The sequence below is a fragment of the Dipodomys merriami genome, unplaced genomic scaffold (genome assembly GCF_024711535.1).
Source record: "Dipodomys merriami isolate MVZ:Mamm:240054 unplaced genomic scaffold, mDipMer1.0.p SCAF_12, whole genome shotgun sequence".
Taxonomy (NCBI): Eukaryota; Metazoa; Chordata; class Mammalia; order Rodentia; family Heteromyidae; genus Dipodomys; species Dipodomys merriami.
In genome coordinates this window covers 42,731,331-42,754,517 of record NW_027202493.1, presented here as the reverse complement: position 1 = coordinate 42,754,517, position 23,187 = coordinate 42,731,331, and the positions used below count along the sequence as shown (strand labels likewise).

At 46.3% G+C, this 23,187-nt stretch overlaps 1 protein-coding gene across 5 annotated transcripts in view; it reads left to right on the top strand.

Moving 5' to 3' along the window:
• The window catches only part of Fbxo16 (F-box protein 16), a 44,060-nt gene extending 24,232 nt beyond the window's left edge, over positions 1 to 19,828 (top strand). For 2 of the 5 annotated variants that reach the window (XM_070016753.1, XM_070016751.1), the window contains 3 exons: positions 1,801 to 2,030; positions 4,292 to 4,394; positions 13,846 to 19,828. In XM_070016753.1, coding sequence (XP_069872854.1) covers positions 1,801 to 2,030; positions 4,292 to 4,394; positions 13,846 to 14,010 — 498 coding nt within the window. In that variant the 3' untranslated portion in view covers positions 14,011 to 19,828. The other 3 variants (XR_011370790.1, XM_070016754.1, XM_070016755.1) reach the window with 3 other exon arrangements.
• The last annotated feature ends 3,359 nt before the right edge of the window (positions 19,829 to 23,187 follow it).

Genomic DNA, 23,187 nt, shown 5'->3' with positions numbered 1-23,187 from the left:
TTCAAGCCCCAGGACAGGCACACACATAAAAAAAGGAGAGTTTGCACACAGAAAATTGTCATCTCTTTGTTTAGTACATCCATTCTAAATGGAACTTGCATGAAATATTTAATTATACAAACATGAAATGTCTTCTTAACTTGCTACTAATAATTTTAAATGAATCAATATTTATTAAAAACTGCTTATTAAAGATCCTAATGCTGCTGAGAGTTGGTGGCTCATGCCTGTAATCCTAGCTACTCAGGAGGCTGAGATCTGAGGAACATGTTTCTAAGCCAACCCAAGCAAAAAAGTCTCTGTGAGACTCTTGTCTCCAATTAACCACTCAAAAAACCAGAAGCAACGCTATGGCTCAAAGTGATAGAGCACTAGCCTTGAACAAAAGAGCTCAGGGACAGTACTGAGGCCCTGAGTTCAAGCCCCACACCTGACCAAAGAAAAGATCCTAATGCTGTTTTCACAGAGCTCCATCTAGTAGCCCAGGGCAAACATAAACCAATATTGTGATTATAATCATGAATATTGTGTTGCCCTATGACAGAAATAAACTACACCCCCAACTCCAACTGGGAAATAATTTCTACAAACAACTGAAGCAAACAATTTACTGAGCAAACCTTTCTTAATCTCTTAATGAAAAAAAATTAAGCTCTTAATAGCTTCCCAACATACCGGGACCACTCCCCTCAGGCTACAACTTCATGAATTGCACACAAGACATACTTTCAATTTTGGAAATTAAGCAGAAGTATTTTGGGGGAGTGGTTGAGGTTTGGATAATGGATCAAATCTATAGTACCCTGTGCAACTTGAAATTGTCTCTGGGCTTACAGTTTAGGACTGTAATACCTTTTTTTGTAAAGTATATATGTATACACACACACACACACACACACACACACACACACACACACACACACATCTCTCCAAGTTTCCTTCCTTGGCTGGCTTTGAACTGTGATCCTTGGATCTCAGCCTCCTGAATAGTTAGCATTACAGGTGTGAGCCAGGACACCCAGCTATAAAGTGTATTTTATTAATAAATCAGTATGCAATAGTAACAGTAGACAATGATGTATAGAGAAGCTTGGAACAGATGACTAGGAAGTTCGGTGCATGGGTTTGAAGGAAAATAATCCTCAGTTTGCCAGGTGTGGGTGTATCACACCTCTAGTCCTAGCCACTTGGGAAGTAGCCATTGGAAATTCAAGGTTTAAGGACATCATGGGCATAAAAGTTGGTGACCATTGACTGGCACACTGGTGCTCGCCTGTCATCTCTAATTATACAAAGCAGCACAGGTAGAAGGATGGCATCCGGGCCTGCCCATGCACAAAACAAAGCAAGATCCTACTTTAAATATAACCAACACAAAAAGGGGTTGGAGGAGAAGCCTAGCAAACCTGCCTAGCAAACTCAAAGGCCCTGAGTTCAATCTCCAGTACTTCAAAACAAGAAAATCTGGGTTTGAAATCTACATGCAAATTCTCCTGATGTTCTGGTGATAAATTAACTGCTTTCTCCTGTCTTGGGCTTCCTCCTTTGTCAAACAGGAGCAATAATCATTACTTTATAAAGTTACTATCAAGGTTAAATAACACAGTTCATGAAAACTGCCTGAGAAAGGGCCTGGAACATGGCAAGAACTTCTAAGGTGGGGGCTGTTCATCACCATTGTTGTTACCATGGTGACGATGATGCTGGGGTGGAAATGATGATCATGATATTCTTTGTTTCACTGTTGTCATTATTATCCCAGGACTTTGAGAGCAAACATGATAAATTGTCTTCTTCTAGACTCCTCCCAAAGATGGATTTATTGTAGCTGATGTGCAGCCTGTGACGAGCAATTCTTCAGAAGGAAAGCACTCTCCCTCATCAGCCTTCTGGTCCTCCTCCTCTTTAAAAAAGAAGACTATCCCAGGAGAGAAGGCCCTCCCACCTTGGCGATCCTCTGATAGACATCCAACTGATATCATTCGCTTTAATTATCTAGACAATTGTGATCCTGAGCCTGTCTGGCAAAGGTAAGAAGCTCCAAATCCTTCTAACTTCTTTGTTTATCAGAATAATTTAGGAGACTAATCTACTGTTAACCAGAACTCTAGCCTAACTTCCTGTTCTCTAACAGTCAAAGTCACAGCAAATGACACCATGAGGAAATGAGGAGAGGAAACAAGAAGGTGGTACACTCCATAGGAGTTTTGGATCGGGCCTCAAAAAATCTGTATCATGGGAGTTTAAAAAAAGAGAGAGAGAGAGGTGGAAGAAAGTTCTCATCTTAAGAGACATGATGAGGTCATAATTTAAAAAAATAAACAGAAAAGGTGTTCAGCACTAGCTGCTCAGGAGGCTGAGATCTGAGGGTCATAGTTCAAAACCAGCCTGGGCAGGAAAGTCTATGACTTTTATCTCCAATTGAGCTGTGGCTCCAATGGTAGAGTGCTAGCCTTGAGGGGAAAAAAAAAAAGGGACAGCATCCAGCCCTGAGTTCAAGCCCCAGGACCAGCACAAAGAAGGGGAAGAGGGACAAAAAACCCCCACAAAAACCCTCTACAGCAATGGCAGAAACGTTAATATGGATTCCAGATAAGGTTTCCATATTACAGTTGATCCATGTATCACTTTGTTCTTGCTTTGGTCTATACCTGCCTTCCTGCCTGCCTGCCTTCCTTCCTTCTGTATATCCTTCCTCCCTCCCTCCCTCCCTCCCTCCCCCCCTTTCCCCCCCTTCTCCCCACCAATTCTGTAGAGTCTCCCACATTCTGGACTCCAGACAGCACCACCACTGGGCAGTGTTATATCATCCCCCGTCCAGAGCATGTAAGCAACCACATGCACGTCTCCTATAAGGCACATATGTTCTGGTTGTTTCTCTTTTTGTGTTGTTGGTAACCATGGAAGCTCCACCTACACCCATTATTTCAGGCAAATCTCTGTAAAGGGCCAGGCATGAGATATTTTAGGCTTTTCAGGACATATGGTTAATCTCTGGCACAACTGCTTAGCTCTGCTGTTGAAGACTGAATATAGCCACAGACACCATGCAAGAAAAAAAAAAAACGAGCATGACTGTGTTCCAATAAAACTTTATTTATAGGCATAGGCAAATGTGGCCTGTGAGTCAGGCCAAATTGAAGACCCCGGCTTTATCCCAACAAATGCTGATATTGACACAAACAACATTACTGAAAACAGCTGAAGATTTGCCAGCATTTTCATCTTTTGGAGATATTCTTCTAAGAATACTCAAATAATTGTGTGCAAGTCACAGGAAATAAATCGTCTGTCTGTGTTACTGCCTCCAGCTCCATGGACAAGATCCTTTGTTTTCTTTTGCTCTTTAGATTATAGGGATTTTGCCTAAACCTGAAGTCTTCACCTTGGCTTATATATTTTTGAGGAACATGCAGATGGATTCTAAGTGAAGCAGACCAGATAAGGCAAATTTGAAGTCCCTATCTCTCCACAATACAGAGAAACATTTTCCAAAAATGCAAGGTGTAATCTCCCTTTTAAAAAATATGGCCAGGAGCTCATGCCTGTAATCCTAGCTACTCAAGAGGCTGAGATGTGAGGATCGCTGTTTGAAGCCAGAGCAGAGTCTTATGTCTAACCACTCAAAAACTGAAGTGGCAAAATGGCTCAAGTGGTAGTCTTGAGCACAAAAACACTCAGGGACAGTGCCCAGGCCCTGAGTTCAAGCACCAGAACCGACCATATATACATATATATGGCCAAATTGTTTGAAAGTACAAGCAAATAGTGTATATTATAAGTAAATCATTTCTGAAATGGAACTCAACATACAATAATTCATCTTTCACTTTTCCTTTTAACTTTTTTTTTTGTCAGTCCTGGGGCTTGAACCCTGCGCTCTTCAGCTCAAGGTGACCGCTCTAGCGCTCTACCGCTTGAGCCACAGTGCCACTTCCGGTTTTTTTATTGGTTTATTGGAGATAAGAGTCTCATGGACTTTCCTGCTGGGGCTGGCTTTGAATCGAGATCCTCAGATCTCAGCCACCGGCGCCCAGCTCCGTGTAACATTTATATCATGGAGAGCTTGTTATAGAAAAATTTGCTTTCTTTTCACAGGTCATTGTAGTCCCTATGAGGATGTGCCAGAGTTTATTCCTCCTGTTCATTATTGATAGACATTTGGCTTATTTCTAGTTGGGTGAAGACACCTTTTAATTCACTAGGGCAACAGAAATCAAACATATCTATGCAAATCATCCCAGTTTTAAAAATGATCATTTATCATTTACCTACTTCTTTGTAATTACAGACAAAGGAAAAGAAATGAAGTGACCCCAGACCTCAGCCGACAGACACGTTCTAAGAAAAACCAGCTGCAGGACAGAGCTAGACTAAGAAAAGCACAGTCACTGGTAAGTTTCCCTTATAAGACATCTACCATATGATGTTATGAAAATTGCCTGATTGCTAATTGTATTTGTGAAATTGGATTTGCATTTTGAATCAGAAGGCATCAAGTGCTTGTTTAAATCTTGGGTTCTGCCTCTGACTCTCTAATGAGCTATGAGACCTGGGAGATTTTAATCTGAGCCTCTATTCCAGTTGGCTGTTTTAAAAAGAAAGACCAGATAAGTTGATGTGGATAAACTTGCATAATACACAGGGAGCATTGTGTGTGTGTGTGTGTGTGTGTGTGTGTGTGTGTGTGTGTGTGTGTGAGATCTGGGGCTTGAGCTAAGCCTGGCCGCTATCCTTGAGCTTCTTTTGCTCACGTGTGTGTGTGTGTGTGTGTGTGTGTGTGTGTGTGTGTGTGTGTGTGTGTGTGTGTGTGTGTGTGTGTGTGTGTGTGTGTGTGTGTGTGTGTGTGTGTGTGTGTGTGTGTGTGTGTGTGTGTGTGTGTGTGATCTGGGGCTTGAGCTAAGCCTGGCCGCTATCCTTGAGCTTCTTTTGCTCACTCTACTACTTCTTTTGCTCACTCTCCTACTAAGTGGAGCCACGGCTCCACTTCTGACTTCCTTGGTAGTTTAGTAGAATTAAGAGTCTCATAGATTTTATTGCCCTGGCTGGCTTCAAACCTCCATCCTCAGATTTCAGACTCCTGAGTAGCTAGGATTACAGGTGTGAGCCACCAGCTCCAGGATAGGGGGTGTCTTTTTATCCTTGGTTTTTTTCTTCTTCTGCTCTGAGTCCTATGGAACAGAGGCAAGGAAGTGAAAAAATAAATTAAGAACTTTTCTTTCTCTGATTAAAAAAACAGCTAAATGACTACCTAAATAAAGTCACTAATTGTGACTAGGGTATGTTATGTAATCCATAGCAGAGCTACTCAAATTGTGGATCTGGACCCCAGGGAATCCCTTTTAACACATCAAGGAGTTTGGGGAGCAAAAGAAAAGGAAATAGGGGTAGAATTAAAAAGTCCTTACCTTGTCATAAAGGGTTCTGAGAAAAGCTGAGGATCCACATGCCAGGACAATGAATATAAAATAGATGACAATGGAGAGCATTGTATGTAAGTACTGATGAACAAATCATTTTCAGAGCTCTGTTCTCTGTTCTCTTATTACTTTCTGTTTATATGTAATAATAAGAGCCAAAGATGAGCTTCTTAAAATAGAAGGGCTCATTTGTTGGTAGGAAAGCTTATCACCAAGAGGTGTAGGCAAATAAAGGAACAGAAAGCTTTGAGCCAAGCAGTAAAATTGCCGGTGAAACCATTAATTGTGGAAAATAACTGTATGAGGCTTTTCAGGCGGGTCATTATGAAGCACTTCCACCTCCACTAGGCAAGGAGTAGCAGAGTAGCTCAGAGAAAAACAGAACATTTGAAGAAGGATAAAAATGTACAACTGGCAAATGATCAGCACAGTCAGATGTTTCTCCTGCTTAAAAAAAAAATCAGGAGCTGTCCCACGTAGGCCTTTGACTTCCGTTAGCCATCTGGAAAATACTGGCAGAAATGGCTTAAGTTCAAATATGCATTATAAATTAAAAAGCTAAAAAGTCGTGCTAATGAAGGCTAAAAAGGAAACCAGGAGAAAATTAAGCAATGAGAGACAACAGTTAACTATTAGTAAACAAAGCCCATGATCACAGCTACCTACTGCTATTAGTTTTGTAACTATGCTGAGTACAGTTGCTAGGAATGTGTAGCAGTTTTACTGAAGAGCATATAATGCGCTAGGCAAAAGTCTGTTGTAGCCTTTGACTCACGTGCTGGCCTGTGAGGAGCATGGTTGGTTAGAGTTACAAGGATGCCTGTGGCCCTTTGCAGGAGGCTGCATAGAGCCAGACCGCAGGGGAAACAGGTCACCAGCGTGATGTAAGACAGCTGTGAAAGTGAAGAAATCCTGGATGGGCGAGCGGGAAGGAGAGCAAGCTGAGGCAATCCAGTTAGGCACGCTAAGGAGAACATTTGCTAGCTTGGCCCTAGAGCTACATTTGTTATGGTAGACACAGCCCAGGTGTGATTCCAATGGAGACGCTCCTGACTTTGTTTGATAGAAAATCCCCACATCAGCTGGGCACCATGGCCCTAGCCAATACTCCTGTCACTCATCAAGCAAGATCCCACGCTGAAAGTAACCAAGGCAAAAGGGAAGGCAGGAGGCCTCGTTCATTTATAGAGTAAGCTTAAGGCTGTGAGCTCAGTCTTTAGTACAACAGGAAGGAAGGGAGGGAGGGAAAAGGGAAAGGAAAAGGAGAGCAGGGGAGTCTGTAATTTGGTTTTGTTGTAGTTGTTATTGTTGTATTATTGTGCCAGGCCAGGGTCTTGAGCTCAGGGCCTGGACACTGTCCCTGAGCTTTCTTGTTCAAAGCTGGTGCTCTAACACTTGAGCCACAGCTCCACTTCCAGCTTTTCGGGTAATTAATTGGAGATAAGAATCTCACGGACTTTTCCTGCTGGCTTCAAACCTGTATCCTCACATCTCAGCCTTCTGAGTAGCTAGGATTACAGGTCTGAACCACAGGCACTCAGCTCCTCCACGGTTTTGGTAGGTTTTAGAGGAGCGGGCGAGTTCAGGAAGTCCTGGAGAATCTGGTAAGGCTCCAAGGAGCCAGTGCTGAGTGGCAAAGTCTATAGGCATTGAGCAGAAGACTGTTTGAAACCGGCTGAGACATCTATCATGGCAGAAGGGGTTTGGTGGCCGGAGAAGCTTTGTCAAGTGGAAAGGTCTGGAAGAGAAAAAAGCACAGAAGTGCATGAGAGTACAAAGATTGCTCCTTAGGCCACCTCCCTAGGCTGTGATCATCAGGCCAGAAAACCATCTTCCTTTTATTATTACTTGGAGCTATAGAGAAGAGATTTCTGTCTAAAAAGAGAAACGTCCCCGGGGAGACCATTTGACATCAGCTGGCGTTGCCGAAGTGCAAGGCTTCCTCTATTTAATAGGTGTGACTTTGAAAGGGAGCTAATTTTCTCTTCTGCTCTCAATTCTAGACGAGGTCCTCAGGGGCTGCCTGAGTCATAATCGCTTCATCTAAGTGCTGTTTGGTGCGAACAATTGGTAGAAAGATGGGAATAAAAATTAGATCTCATCATTAATGCTTTGCGGCTTCCAGGACTTCTTGTGAGAATTTTATAAGTATCAAGAAATGCACATAATAAAGTATACAGGACTCTAGGCATTCACACAGTGAGACCAAAGGAGGAGGCTCTTGGGAGAGGATCACTGAGTTGCAGTGTCTATGTGCATCTCTTCATATAAAATATCAAAGTGAACTCCAGGAAATGGAAACAAGTTTCTTCCACTTCGGTGTTGTTTTTGCCTTCTTTTTGTCTTGTTTGTTCCTTTATCTGTCTTTGGGGGCACAGAAATGGAGAAACAAAGAATGAACAAATGCAGCAGTGATACTCACTAGACACTATGCTGAAAATGAACTATACAATTTGTGTGGGGGGAGGGAGGGGAGGGGTGACACTGTCCAAAAGAAATGTACTGTTTACCTGACTTATATAACTATAACCCCTCTGTACATCATTTTGATAATCAAGTTTTTTAATTAAAAAAATCCATATTACCACCAGTTATGATTTTTTAAAAATTCAGCTGAGTGTCAGTGGCTTATACCTTTAATCCTAACTACTGAGGAGGCTGAGATCTGAGGATGGTGGTTTGAAGCCCACCTGGAAAGGAAAGTCCGTGAGATTCTTCAGCTAACCACCAAAAAGCCAGAAGTGGACCTGTGGCTCAAGTGGTAGAGTCCTAGCCTTGAGAAAATAAAACAAAACAAACAAAAAACGTCAGGGCTGAGTTCAAGCCCCAGGACTCTCACACACTCACACATACAAACACACACACACACACACACACACACAAGCACATGTGATAATTCCTACTGCATTTGTGAATTGTAATTTTAAGCCAGTAAGAATTGGTTTCTTGTCAATCTAACCCTCTAAAGAAGAGAAACTATTGGTTTCTCATGGTAGAGTGCTAGCCTTGAGCTGAAGAGCTGAGGAACAGTGCTCAGGCCCAAAGTTCAGGTCCCACGACCGGACCCAATAATTAATTATTAATTAATTAAAAATTAAAAATTAAAAAAAAAGAATTGGTTTCTCTCTCACATCTTTTCCTCTTTTTCTGATAGTACTGGATTATCTGCTTGCTAGGCAGCTCTTCCGGCACCTGAGCCACACCACCAGCCCTTTTTGCTGTGGTTATTTTTATCATACATCCTTGCTTTTTGCCTGGGCTGGCCTGGTCCACAACCCTCAAAGTCTTCGCATTTATGCTGCAATTGGGAGATAGACATGCCATTGGCCCACCTGCTGAGATGGGGTCTCATGAACTTTTTTGCTTGGAGTAGCCTGGAGCTGTTCTCCTCTTGATCTATCTCCCAACTAGGTAGGATTATAGATGTGAGCCACTGTGCCTGGTCCAAAATCCAAAACTTTTTGAGTGCTATGACGACCCCACAAGTTAGAAAATCCCACACTTGACCTCCTGCCATCAGTCACAGAAACACTGAAATATTCTGTAAAATTTCCTTCAGGTTATGTGTGAAAGGCATATCTAAAACCTAGATGCATTTCCTATGGAACCTTGAGTCCTATCTGCAAGATATCTTACTGTATATACGTGAAGATTCCAGAGCCCCAAACATTTCCCATCCCAAGCATTTCAGATAAGGGGTAATTCTACCCGTAGTAGCAGCAACAGTGAATGACCACCTGCAAATCCAAGGAAGGATTCCAGTGAGACAGACAGAGGGCCCAGAGCAGCCCCACCGTGGAAGGTGGTAAGAGCAGCCTGTGGAACCGGGACCTCCCCCCAGATTTCTTCTTGAGCCAATTTCCAGTGTGATGTTAGAAAGGGTCGCATATAGCTGCATGAAGTATGAGGCGAGTGCTTTTAATCCCCCCCCCACACACACACCTAGCCCCTGTGACCTTTGGTTAATTTTGAACCTTTGCCTGCCCATGTTTTCCTGTACCAGCTCCTCCTCCATGTCACCCACAGACCTAGACTGAAGAACATGAATGTGTTGAACTCATTATGACCGAATCTGGGCTGTGTGCACACTGTGCCTGCCAATCACCAGCTTGGTTGTTAGCTTTGGTACCTGAGGGAGAAAAGACCATATGGATAAAGAGTCTGAGTGGCACTGAGCGCCAGTCTCATATCTGTAGTCCTAGCTACTCAGGAGGCTGAGATCTGAGGATCATTGTTCAAAGCCAGCCCAGGCAGAAAAGTCTGAGAGACTCTTATCTCCAATTAACCACCAGAAAAAGCCAAAATTGGCATTGTGGCTCAAGTGGTAGAGTGCTAGCCTTGAGCAAAAGAAGCTCAGGGAGTTGAGTGGAAGCCCCAGGACCAGTACCAAAATCATCATCATCATCATCATCATCTGAGAGGCAAAATACCCTCTCACAAGGGACTGCACTTAGAGTGTTTAGACTCCTCCTTTGTAGCCAAGAGAGTGTGTGCTGTGTGCTTGTTCTGGCTTGTCGCCTCTTGTTTTATAGTGCTAAACAATAAATTATCTTGGCGTTTCCCACTGGAATGATTCTACTCCCTTCCCTGTCACTGACTGCTTAGACAAAGGCCCAATGGCTATTTGTTTTCATTTGAAGTTAAACTGCAATATTTGACACAAATTACCTTCGATTTAGGATTTATATAGGAGAGATTGAGTTTGTAAAATATGTAATATTATTAGTTATATACATATCAGTAAGGACATGTTTACCCACTGTTACTACAGATAGATAGATAGATAGATAGATAGATAGATAGATAGATAGATAGATAGATAGATAGATAGATATGGCTAGACACTGTGGCTCTTGCTTGTAATCCTACCTACTCAGGAAATAGAGACTGGGAATATCAACATTCAAGACCAACCTAGGCAAAAAGTTTGCAAGACATGTTCCCTTGACATCCAGTAGCTGGGCATGGTGACTCATGTCTATTATCCCAGCTCTAGCAGGAAGTGTAAATAAAGAGGGTCTTGGTCCAGGCTAGTACTGAGCAAAAAGTAATACCCTATCTCAAGAAATAACCAGAGCAAAAATGATGAATGGCATGGCTTAAACTCCAGAACCACCAAAACAAAATACATGTGTGTGTCTACGTAGAGTGTGTCTACATAGAGTGTTCGTGTGTGTGTGTGTGTGTGTGTGTGTGTGTGTACGCACGCGCACGCATCATCCTTAGCAAGCTGTCTAGACATCATGGCGCATACCTGACTTGCAGCGTGCTCTACTTAGCCACTTAGCCACTTGGGTGGCTAAGTGGCGTAAGCGCATCATCTTGGTTTAAATTTCAAAGTTGCAGCTAACTTTGCCTAATCCTCCTCTGCCAGGACAATTTTACCCCAAGACAAACTAAGAACAAAGACAGGCTGAAGGCTTTTTTAAAACCTTGTGGATTATTTCTGCCTAACACCTTGCTTCTGTTTTCTAGAACCTGAGAGAAGGAAAAGGAAATATCATCCTTATAAATATTGACCAAATTAGGGCTCCCCCTCTACCCCCCCCCCCATATACACATACAAAGGTGACCAGACAGGTCTGAGCAGCTTTCTGGGCTCAGTGACAGACTGGGGGTGGAGGAGGGAAGGGGGGCTTCTCCACTAAGATCCCCGTGGAAAGCCTTGTGAATCCGTTCAGTCCTGGGGATGCAAACAAAAACAATTCTGCTTTCTTCTCTTTTTCTCCCTGAGTTGGTACGGAGGCTTGTGCTTCCGTGACAGACTTCTACCACTTGAGTTCTTCCTTCCACTCCTTCTGAGTTGGTCTTGCTTTGTACCCGGCCGGCCTGGGCCACCAGCCTTGCTCCTGTGTTTCACTATGTGGCTGAGGATGACAGACAGCAGCCACTGTGAAACTGTGAGCTCTGATGCCTGACCTCAGAGCTCCATCCTCCGACCTCTGCCTCCCAGGTCTTACCTTCTTTTATTTTTATTGGTACTGGGTTTGAACTCAGGATCTTGTGCTTGCTAGGACGTTAGGCCCTCTACCACGTGAGCCATGCCCCCAACCCTGTTAGCTTTAGGATATTTTTTGATAAGTTTGCTTTCCCCCTCCCCGCCACAGACCCTAGACACTGTCCCTGAGCTTCTTTTGCTCAAGCTAGTGCTCTACCACTTGAGCGGCAGCTCCACTTTCAGCTCTTTTGATAGTTTAATGAAGGGAAGAGTCTCATAGACTTTCCCAGGCTGGCTTCACACTGTGATCCTCAGATCACAGCCTCTTGAGTAGGCACCCAGCTCCCAGCTGCTAAGTCTTTAAATGGAAGGAAGTAGATGAGAAATGTAAAGGCATGCTTTGGACACTGGGATTATTGGAATTCTGCAGGATCCTGTTTCTTGGCCCACTTCCTGGGCCATCAGTGCCTGTCCCAAGTCTTTCATTGCCAAGTATATTTCTCTCTCTGCCTTCCTGAGCTGCCAGTGGGCAGCTTCAGGTAAACCCGCAACCTAAGACCACTGTGGTGTATGCAGGCTGTGGTGAGAGGCCCAAACACGAACAAGACCTCGTTTCTCTAACTCCCCTGCTCCTTCCATATTGTCTTTTGTCTTCCATCGAATGTCTGAGCTGATCTTGCAGAAGAGAGAACTCAAGGAGTCTGGAGAGCTGGTGAGGAGCCCCCAGAGCGCACGCAGGGGCAGGGCCGGGGAGCCCTGGGACCTGCGACTGCGTGCTGTGAACATGGAGAGCTGCCAGAGGCCTGCCTGGGCCTGTGAACCCCCCCCCACTCCCCCCAGGCCCAGGGGTTTCTTAAAAGCAGTGACAGAGAAGCAACTGTAGTTAACAGGATTAGATCTGAAAGTGTTACAGCCAAGGTGTGACTCGCTGGTTCTTGTTATCACAGGCTTTTCCTTCATTCAACACTTATTACTTTATCTCCAGCATTCCCAACCCAGCACAAAGGAACACTCCAGTGCATTCCCTTACCTTCCGCCCATCCCCGCTTCACAGGACCTTAAAACAGCACGGAAAACTTCACGTAAGGGAAGATCATTTGCTCCTGTTTCTCCCCGCCTTTTCCCTCAGCCACTTGCGGCTTTCCCCTCACCTTTGGGTTTTCCGTGAGCAGACACCTGGAGAGTCAGGGAATGAGAAGATGGAGGCCTTGCTCACAAGGGGCATGCAGGCTTTTTAGGAGATACAAGGTTCCATTCAGAACAGAATGTGCCTGTGGCTCACATCTGTAATCCTAGCTACTTAAGAGGCGAAGATCTGAGGATTGCAGTTCAAAGCCAGCCTGGACAGAAAAATTTGTGAGACTCTTATCTCCAATTAACCAGCATCTCCAATTAATCAGCAGAAAGCCTGAAAAAGAGCTGTAGCTCACATGGTAGAGTGCCAGCTTTGATCAAGAGGCCCAAAGGACAAGCTTCAATTCTCTCTCTCTCTCTCTCTCTCTCTCTCTCTCTCTCTCTCTCTCTCTCTCTCTCTCTCTCTCTCTCTCTCTCTCTCTCTCTCTCTCTCTCTCTCGCACTGGACACCAGTAGTTTATGCCTATAATCCTAGCTACTCAAGAGGCTGAGATCTAAGGATCACAATTCAGAACCAGCCTGGGCAGAAAAGTCCACGAGACTCTTGTCTCCAATTAACCACTAAAAAGCTGGACATGGAGCTGTGGCTCAAGTAGTAGAGCCCCAGCCTTGAGGAAAAAAGCTAAGGGAGAATACCTAGACCCTGAGTTCATGCCCCAGGACTGGAACAAAAATAAATAAATAAAACAAAAAAGAGCTGAGAGCATGTCACAAATGATGAGTGTTTGTTTGCCTAGTATGCATGACACCCTGAATTTAATCCTTAGTACACCGCTGTCCCCCCTAAAAACTTCCTTCTCTCTTCTTACAAGCTCAGCTTGCATTATTCCTTTCTTTCTCTCTATTTGTCCCTCTTCCTTTTCCTGTGCATGGCCAGATGTCATGGAGAAATCCTTTGTCACTGTGAGTTGGGGTTGGACGTCACCCTGTGCCACAGGCCTCTTGGGAGAGAAGAGCTGTGAGTACAGATGCATAGAACACTGTTCCAGAAAGCATGGCTCCCGCCAGCGCCCCTGAGGCTCATCACAAGTCTCCAGACCCAGCTGTGAGTTTGAACCATGCCAACGCAGGTGTCCGTGTGGAACCCATTCCTCAGTCACTTATTTGTATCATGACGATGATTAATACCTCCCTACCTCACGTGACTTTCTTGAGGTCCAAAGAAAATGATGTTGGTGAAACATTTTGGAGACTGGAGAATTTCTTAGGAGCAGGGTAGCGTGCGGCTCGCATGGTGGGGGTGACGCTGTCAGCCATCTCTCCCACCCTGCCATCGCATGAACTCACCTGCATTGCCATAGCTTCTTTCCGTGTCAGTAACCTTCCTCCTAATGACACTCTATTTCTCCCTAGATGTCCCTAAGTGGCAGCTCCCCTCTGAAAGTTCCAGCTCATCTTGCCTGGTTTCCTCATCCCTCCGTGGGACCCCCCACCCCTGTAACAGCCTGTCAAATTCCTGTGCAGCACCTACAGAGACCCCCTGAGCTGCAGTCCCACCCCATCCGGGCTCCAGAGTAAGAGGACGGAAGTGACAAGATGGGGGATGAGAGACCAGGAAAGGCCGGTCACAGAAACCACCATGCTGATGCACGTGGCCCGTTGGCCCGGCCTGGCTTCCCCGTTGGGAAGGTTTGAAAACCTTGTTGTACAAGTGAGTGTGACAGTATTTCAGGGGGAAAGACATTCACGGCATCAATGTCGGCAAATGTACCCTCTTTGAAATGGCATCTTGGAGATGAGCACCGTGGGGCTAATGGAAAGATATCTGATGGTAGCTGTGATGTATTAGCTGTGTGAGGAACATCCCAGAAGGAGTGACAGCACAGCCAAGTCTCTGAGCACGTTCGAAGGAGTTATTTACCATGCGGCATTGTTTGCTAGGGCTGTGCACACAGACCAGGTGGCCTCAACAACATAAATTCATTTCTCCACTATTCCAGAGGCTGGAAACCTAAAACGTAGCCATCAGTAGGGTTGGGGTTTTCTTTCTTTCTTTTTCGTTTTTTTTTTTTTTTTTAGTAGGTCATGGGGCTTGAACTCTGGGCATGGGTGCTGACCCTGCACTCTTCAGCTCAAGGCCAGTGTTCTACCACTTGAGCCACGGCACCACTCCTGGTTTTCTGGTGGTTCATTAGAGATAAGAGTCTCACGGACTTTCTTGCCCTGGCTGGCTTTGAACCGCGATCCTCAGATCTCAGCCTCCTGAGTAGCTAGGATGATAGGCATGAGCCACTGGCCCTTTTTCTTTCTTTTTTTAAGTTGTTATTATTAAGTAGTTGTAGAAAGAGGTTACCGTCCCCTCAGTCACGTTATGAGTCCTAATCATTGTCATCCTGTTCTTCCTTCTTCCCCTTTGCCCTCCCGTACCCATCCTTAAGTTACACAGCTCATTTTTTCCATAATGTACATCAGATATAATGACTACATTTGACCACTCTTCCTCCCTCTGTTCCTGCACACACACACACCCTTTATCCATTCCCCAAAGCATGTTTCCACTTCCTGGTATTCATTTTGATGGACAGTAAGTACATTCGTTGTAGAGAGGAGTCACGCCTCCTTTAGTGTACCCTCCTTTAGTCTATCTGTGTGTGAAGGCATTGACTCCTGCATGTTGACATGCATGGTTGTATTTTGATCTAGCTTCCTTACATGAGAGAAAACACCCGCCATTTGTCTCTCTGAGCTTGACACGATTTGTTCAAGGGCCATCTATGTCCTTGCAAATGACACGACCTTATTATTTCTACTGGATGAGTAAAATTCCGTTGTGTGTAGGAACCCCACTATCTTGTTCCATTCTTCTACTGTAGGGCATCTGAGCTATTTCCATAACTTAGCTGTTGTGACTAGTGCAGCAATGAACATGGATGTGCAGGTGGCTTTATGGTGTCCTGGCTTTTGATGTTCTGGGTAGATGGCCCACTTATCCCTGAGTTTTTACGTGGTCTCTTCAGTGTGTCTGTTTGAATCTTTTCTTCGTACAAGGACCTAAGTCACACTGGGTTGGGGTTCCAGCCTAATAACCTCACTTAACCCAATTCCTTTCAAAGGCCCGATCTTCATGTATAGTTCTGTTCTAAGATGCTAGGAGTTAGGGCTTCCATGGACTTGTCGTGATCACCATGTGGCCCATAAGAGGTGGGCCAGGGGAAGAGACTAAGAGCCTCTGGGGAGGCTGCGATCTGAGGACTGGCTGAGGTTCAAAGCCAGCCCAGCTAGGAAAGTCTCTAAGATTCTTTTTTTTTCTTTTTCTTTTTTGCCAGTCTGGGGCTCAAGGCTAGTGCTCTACCACTCGAGCCACAGTATCCCCTCCAGCTTTTTCTGTTTATGCAGTACTGAAGAATCAAACCCAGGGCGTCATGCATGCTAGGCAAGCACTCTACCACTAAGCCACATTCCCAGCACCGTGAGACTCTTATCTCCAAGTATCCAGTCAAAAAGCCAGAAGTAGAGGTGTGGTTCAAGTGGGTAGAGCACCAGCCTTGAGTGAAAAAGCTAAGGGACAGCACCCAGACCCTGAGTTCAAGCCTTAGAACACACACACACACACACACACACACACACACACACACACACACACACGCACGCCACACAGGAAGCAGAGGTGAGTATTATTTAGTAGTAAATAGGAGGTGAGATGGGGGGGGGAACCAGGGGGGAACCTTCTAGAAAAAGGAAAGAGATTAAAACAAAACAAAATAAACAGAGGTAAAGGTGACCAGCCATTATGGCTTGGCTTAGCACTAAAAGACCCCAGTCTGGACAAACCCTCAGTCCCAATAAGCCAAACTGTCCAGGAGAGCTGTGGGAGTTGGACCGAGGTTGAGTTGGAGAGAGCTAGCCAAGCAAGAGGCAGAACAGGAAGCCGATGGGGCTGGGGAGGTAGGCTTCCCCTTACTGAACAACCAATGAGGGATTTCAGCTGGGAGCGTGCCGCGCGGGGACTTGTGAGAAAGCACCAGGGAACAGCACTAAAGGCTGTCATTGGCAGGGAGCCATTGCCCTTTTCCAGGGAAAAGGCGATGGAAACCCAAACTGAAGGTGCGGAGGATGGAAAGAACGAAAGGGGACAGACTGTTCTCAGGAGAAAGGCCAACCTTCCACATGTAGAGAAGGATGGTGGGAGAAGAAAAGTCAGGAGTGACTGGGGATTTCTGGCTTGGGCAACTGGAAAAAGTCTTGGGAGGTAACTGGGGTGTTTGGAAATGTCTTCCCCACGCCACCCTGCCCCACAGTGCAACAGAGCAGCCATTCTTTCCTCCCCGAGCAGCCCTGGGTGATTGAAAGGTGGTTGTGCAACGGATTTAGACATCTCAGCCCCAGCAGGGTATTCCTGCCCCGACCCAGGATAAGCAGGAGATTTGAGTCTGATGGGAAGGAGCTAGGATGTGTTGAGCTGTCCATCATAAGCTACCTATGGAGTGTGTGTGTGGTGTGGTGTGTGTGCCCGCACATGCATGCACACACATGCACATGCGCACTGGTACTGCGACTTGAACTCAGGGCCTGGATGCTGTCCTTTAGCTTTTTCGCTGAAGGCTGACACTCCAACACTTGAGTCACAGCTCCACTTCCAGCTTCTTAGCCGTTAATTAGAGAGAAAAGTCTCGCAGGCTTTCCTGCCCAGGCTGGCTTCAAAGCATGATCCTCAGCCTCCTGAATAGTTAGGATTACAGTTCATGAGCCACCAGTATCTGGCTTCAAGAGTTGCTTCTGAACTCTAGTTTAATTTCCACAAGACTCCTCGTTGTATAGATGTAAAACTGGAATCAAGTCATGGTCTTGAGGTGACCACAGCTACAAAGAAGCAAAGCTGAGACTGAAGCCGGAGGTGTTTGCCTCCAAAGATCCACAGCTCCACCAATGGCCCCGGCTTCTCCCCACCGGATGCTTCCGTACATCTACAGCCAGGCCTGCAGCCTGTCTCCATTCAGCATTCGGGCTGAGAAGCCCATCTTCCTAGAAATGGGACAGGAGAGTAGAGAAGGATGCAGAGGGAGGAATGAGCATCAGCCCCGGGGCGCGAAGAGGCCGGGAAGAGGCCGGGAAGAGGCTGGGAAGAGGCCGGGAAGGCTGCCATCAGGAATGGGCAAAAGCTCTCCTCCATCCTTTGTAACGTGTCCCTACACTGACCGTGTTTGCAAAACTCCAAACCCAGGGCACCGTGTAATTATCTCGGTGGCATCAGGGCCAAAGGAAGCCATGAGACAGACGCAGTCCCTGCCAGCAGGCCGTTGAGGAGGAAAGGGGGTGCTGGGTGTTGGAAGATGCCATCAAGGCAGTGAAGTCGGCATGTCCAGACACCTGCACAGCCGTGTGTATGACACAGTAGCCAAGCTAGGAGATAAACCTTAGCGCCTCTTGATAGACGAAAGGCTTTTGGGCACTGGGGCTTGAATTCAGGGCTCTGGGCTCTCACTTGGCTTTTTTCACTCACAGCTAGTACTCTACCACTTGACACATCCCTCTAATTTTGTCTTTTTGCTGGGTACTTGGAGATAAGGATCTCACAGCTTTGTCTGCCCAGGCTGGCTTTGAACCAAGATTCTCAAACCTGCTGAATAGCTAGGATGTTAGGGTGTGTCTGCAGGCAGCTATGAGTAGATTTTTTTAATGTGATGTACAGTGGGATATTATTCGGCCACAAAAAATGTGAAATCCTGTCACTTGTGACAACACAGATGGACCTAGAGGGTGTAGTGTGAGGTGAAATAAGGCAGGAAACAGCAAGTACTGCATGTTCTCATACCTGTGCGTGAGACAGAGCCTGTCGCGGCTGGAATCAGGTGCACCACTATGTCCAGCTTCCTTCCAGCCAGCCTCTATCCCCCGAGACAAAGAAACTCACTGACTTCTCTGCCTGGGCTAGCCTGCTACCCTAATCCTCCAAAATGCAGTCTCCCAAACTTGGCCTGGGTTGACCCGCCCTCACCACTGTCCCCAACTACGAGTTGAGAAGGGATCTTGAGAATGTTCTGCCTGGGCTGGCCTCAAACTGAGATCCTCCTATTCCTAACCTCCCAAGTAGCCAGGGTGATAACCATGAGCCACAAATGCCTAGCGACTCAATTTTTTTTAAAAATCAAAGCTTGAATGAAGAATGAATGAGAGAACAAGAGTGAGGCATGGAAAGTATAGAACAGAAGATAGGAAAGCAAGTGAGTTCTCCAGGCACCCAGGAAGGACCAAGGGCACAAGGAGCTTGTTAAAACCTAGAAAGGTCTCAGACACACAGCAATTACACTGGAGGGTTCGTGCTTATGGGCTATTCCGCACATAGGATTCTGTATTCTGTCCACTAGTGATTTCTCTTCGAACCTTACTTACTCCCACCTTGTAGCCTGGGAGTCTTCACTCACTCCACATTCCACATTCTTTGTACAGTAGGCCTAACGCCAGAATGTCATCAGACCACTGAGATGCCTCTCTCTGCCTGCTTCTTTAGTCTCTGACACTAGAGGGCGCTCCTGCCCTTTAAATTCTGTCCAGTTGGGTAGCCTCTCATTGCTGAAGAGTTAGTTTCTTCTATGTGATCTTGGTACTTAATACAAATGGCGAATCTTGGCTACCATCCAGACCTAATGAATCAGAATCTGCTTTTGCTTCTCTGTTTGTAGATAAGGTCTTTCACTATTTGCTCTGGCCAACCCTAGGATTTTGATCTTCCTACCACCACCTCCCAAGTAGCTAAGACTACAGCCTTAAGCCACCACACCTGGCCCTAGATTCTACACTTTTAATAAGATCTCTAATAAGATCTCCTGTCGGAAGTGGCATGTAGCTCAAGTGGTAGAGTGCTCACCTTGAGCTGAAGAGCTGAGGGACAGCGCTCAGGCCCAGAGTTCAAGCCCCATGACCAATGACAAAAACAAAACAAAACAAAAACAAACAAAAAAACCAGGGATTCAAAGAAAATATTCCACAAAAAATTAAAAAAATATTGAATATCAAAAAAAATAATAAGATCTCCTGTGATTCATATATACATAACAGTTTGCCGGAGAAGTATTCTTTTATAAAAAACAAAGCCTCAATCCCTTAACTTGACAACGTTCTCCAGTGGCTTTTCCATCGTATTTTCTTTCTCTTTCCACTGTAATTTAAAAAAATGAGGCACCACTGCATTAAGTGCTAAGTATAAACATGTTAAATACAGTTCCACACAACAATTGAGAGCCCACAAGACAATACTTGGTTGTGTGATAGGTGGCTGGTGGAAATAATAAATATTCTAAGATAGAAAAAGGAGACTTACAGCCAGGTGCCGGTGGCTCATACCTGTTATCCTAGCTACTCAGGAGGCTGAAATCTGAGGATTGTGGTTCAAAGCCAGCCCGGGCAGGAAAGTCCATGAAACTTTTTTTGGGGGGGGGGGTCTGGTCGTGGGGCCTGAACTCTGGGCCCGGGCGCTGTCCCTCAGCTCTTCAGCTCAAGGCTAGTACTCTACCACTTGAGCCACAGTGCCACTTCTGGCTTTTTTCTTTTTCTGTTTATGTGGTGCTGAGGAATCGAACCCAGGGCCTCATGCATGCAAGGCAAGCACTCTACTACTGAGCCACCTTCCCAGCCCCTCCGAGAAACTTTTATCTCCAATTAACCATCAGAAAACTGGAAGTGGTGCTGTGGCTCAGGTGGTAGAGCATTTGCCTTGAGCTGAAGAGCTGAGGGACAGTGCCTAGGCCCAGAGTTCAAGCCCCACAACTGGAAAAAAAAAAAGGAGACTTATAGTTTGATTTTCAAAATTTTTACCAAGTGGAGAATTGACTGGGTCTTATAAGACAGGATTTGTGTAGAGGAGTGAGCAAGGAAGTTTTCCAGGGATATAGCAGGTTCCAGAAAAAAAAAAAAAAGCCAACTTTCAAGTCAAGGGGAATAATAGTTGAAAAGTTGAAAAACTGTAAGAAGGCAGCAAAATATTTAATCTTGAGTGTGGTGGTTTTCTCTAACTTGTTCATGATAAAATTTTGCTCTATGTTTCATCCCATAATAAAAAAATAGCAACAGGCAGGCACCAGTGGCTCAGGCCTGTAAACCTAGCTACTCAAGAAGCTGAGGATCTGAGGGTCGCAGTTCAAAGCCTGCTCAGAGGCAGGCTAATCTGTGAGACTCTTATTTCCAATTAACCAGCCAAAAGGCAGAAGCTGTGGAGCTGTGGCTTGAGTGGCATGAGAGCCTTGAGCAATAAAAAGCTCAGAAACTGCACGCAGGCCCCTGAGTTCAAGCCCCAGGACTGGCGCACGCTCACACACGCGCACACACAAAATGCAACAGTAATGAAGGAAGAAATTGACTGTACAATAGGTATTATAAAAATCACAACTGCCAACATACACCCATTAAACACACACACATACACACACACTCCACAAGCTACTAAAGTTATGTGCAGTCACTAAATCATTGTTATTTGCTGTATGCCAGCAGGTCGAGGTATAGATCTTTACATCTATGGGAAAAAAAAATACAGGGAAGATATATTTGCAAGTTGAGAAAGTTCTATCCACAAACATTGTTTCCTCTGTAGTTGGGGAAGGTTCTGGTCCTTTGATACAAGGCCACCTGGGCTCAGTTCAACGAACACTGCTTTCGGGATCACGGTGGAGCCTGGCCCTGGACTGTGGGAAGCAAGGGCCCAACAGGGTAACTATATGCTTGTAGGCAGATCACTCCCCTAACTGTTCACAGGTGGGAGGATGGAGGGAGCGAAAGGAGACCAGGAGAGCGGCTAGGAGTTGACCTCAGAAAACGGCAGTAATCCTGACTTGGGGCCATTGGACCTTAGGGGATTTGCAGTGAACTTTGTTATACAAATTCTTTCACAGACTCTCTGTGTAAGTATGGAGCCATTTTTTTTTTTTAAGTAAGAGGTTTAATGAAAAAGACAGCTACATGAGGGCCATTTTAAAAAATATAATTTGATTGTTACGGTGTTATACAGAGGGCTTATCACGTTATGTCAGATAATGAGTAATTGCTTTATTTTTTGGACAATCACCCCTTCCTTTGGTTTTCCCCAGTTTCCCTCTTCCATCCTTGCCCACAAGTTACACAGTTCATGAAAGACATTTTATTTAAAAAAAAAAAAAAAGAAGAAGAAAGAATTGGTAAGACTCGGTGTTAGGATGGTAGGAGTGAAGTTTGCTGTGTTGACACCAGTTCCAAGGAAAAGCTGGTGCAGACGGGACTGTGATGGCGAATTTCTTTTATTCCTTTTATTCTGAAATATTCAAATGTACAGGAAACGTATTTTAAAAGTTACAAACCAGCCAGGTGCTGGTGGCTCACACCTGTAATCCTAGCTACTCCAGAGGCTCAGATCTGAGGAAAGTCCATGAGATTATCATCTCCAATGAAGCACCAGAAAACTGCAAGTGGTGCTGTAGCTCAGGAGGTAGAGTGCTAGCTTTGAGCAGAAGAGCTCAGGGCCAGCGCCCAGGCCCCAAGTTCAAGCCCCACAACTGACAAAAAAAAAAAAAAAACGGAAAAAAAAAGAAAAAAAAAGGGCTACCACCTAACTCTCACTCTCTGTGACCAGAGACTCATCTGAGCTCAGTTGTCTTTTCAAGGCCTCCTTCTGTTCCAAGCCGTTTCCTTGGCTTCGGTGGCCTGGACTTTGATGGCGATGGCGCCGGGGTGCGGGTCATGTCTGGGTTGCCTGATGTTTCCTGGTGAGCATCGCGGAGGAGGCACAGGCGTGACCCCTCACTAGCTGTGCATTCACCTCGCGCCCCGTGGTGGTTGCATGATTGGACCGGGATGGTGTCTGCCAGGTTCCTCCAAGGTCACCGCACCCCTCCCCGGGCTCCCGTGAGTGCCAGGGCGTGCCAGGCCTGGAAGGGGCCTGGGCCCGGCTTACACTGTGCTCAAAAAAGAGAATGGGAAGAGGGAGGGGGGAGGAAGGAGGGGAGGGAGGGAGGGAGGGAGGTAGGGAGGAGGAAGGGAGGGAGGAAGGAAGGGAGGGAGGGAGGGAGGGAGGGAGGGAGGAAGGAAGGAAGGAAGGAAGGGAGAGAGGGAGGAAGGAAGGAAGGGAGGGAGGAAGGAAGGGAGGGAGGAGGAAGGAAGGAGAGGGAGGGAGGAGGAAGGAAGGAGGGAGGGAAGAAGAGAGGAAGGAGGGAGGAAGGAAGGAAGGGAGGGAGTGAGGGAGGAGGAAGGAAGGGAGGGAGGAAGGAAGGAAGGAAGGAAGGAAGGGAGGAAGGAAGGGAGGGAGGAAGGAAGGAAGGAAGGGAGGGAGGGAGGGAGGAAGGAGGTAGGAAGGAGGGAGGGAGGAGGCGGGCACATACTTGAGTTCAGCGGCCCTTACCATTTGCTCAGCAGACACAAGACCTTGGGTTTGCAAAACAAAACGAAATAAACAAGCGAAAGCCCCCCGGGGGCGGTGCGGAGGTCGGGTGCGGACCTGGGCTGCGCTCACCGGGCTGCGAGGTGACCGGAGGAGCCGCTTCGAGGCCGGGCTGGGGTTCGGGAGAGAGAACGCTGGGCGGCCCGAGCGCAGGGGAGACGGCGGCGCCCAGAGCCTCGGCCGGCCGCGGGGCGGGAGAGGAGCGGGGAGAGCGGGGAGCCCACGGGCGGCGCGGGAGAGGAGCGGGGAGCCCACGGGCGGCGCGGGAGAGGAGCGGGGAGGGCGGGGAGCCCACGGGCGGCGCGGGAGAGGAGCGGGGAGCCCACGGGCGGCGCGGGAGAGGAGCGGGGAGG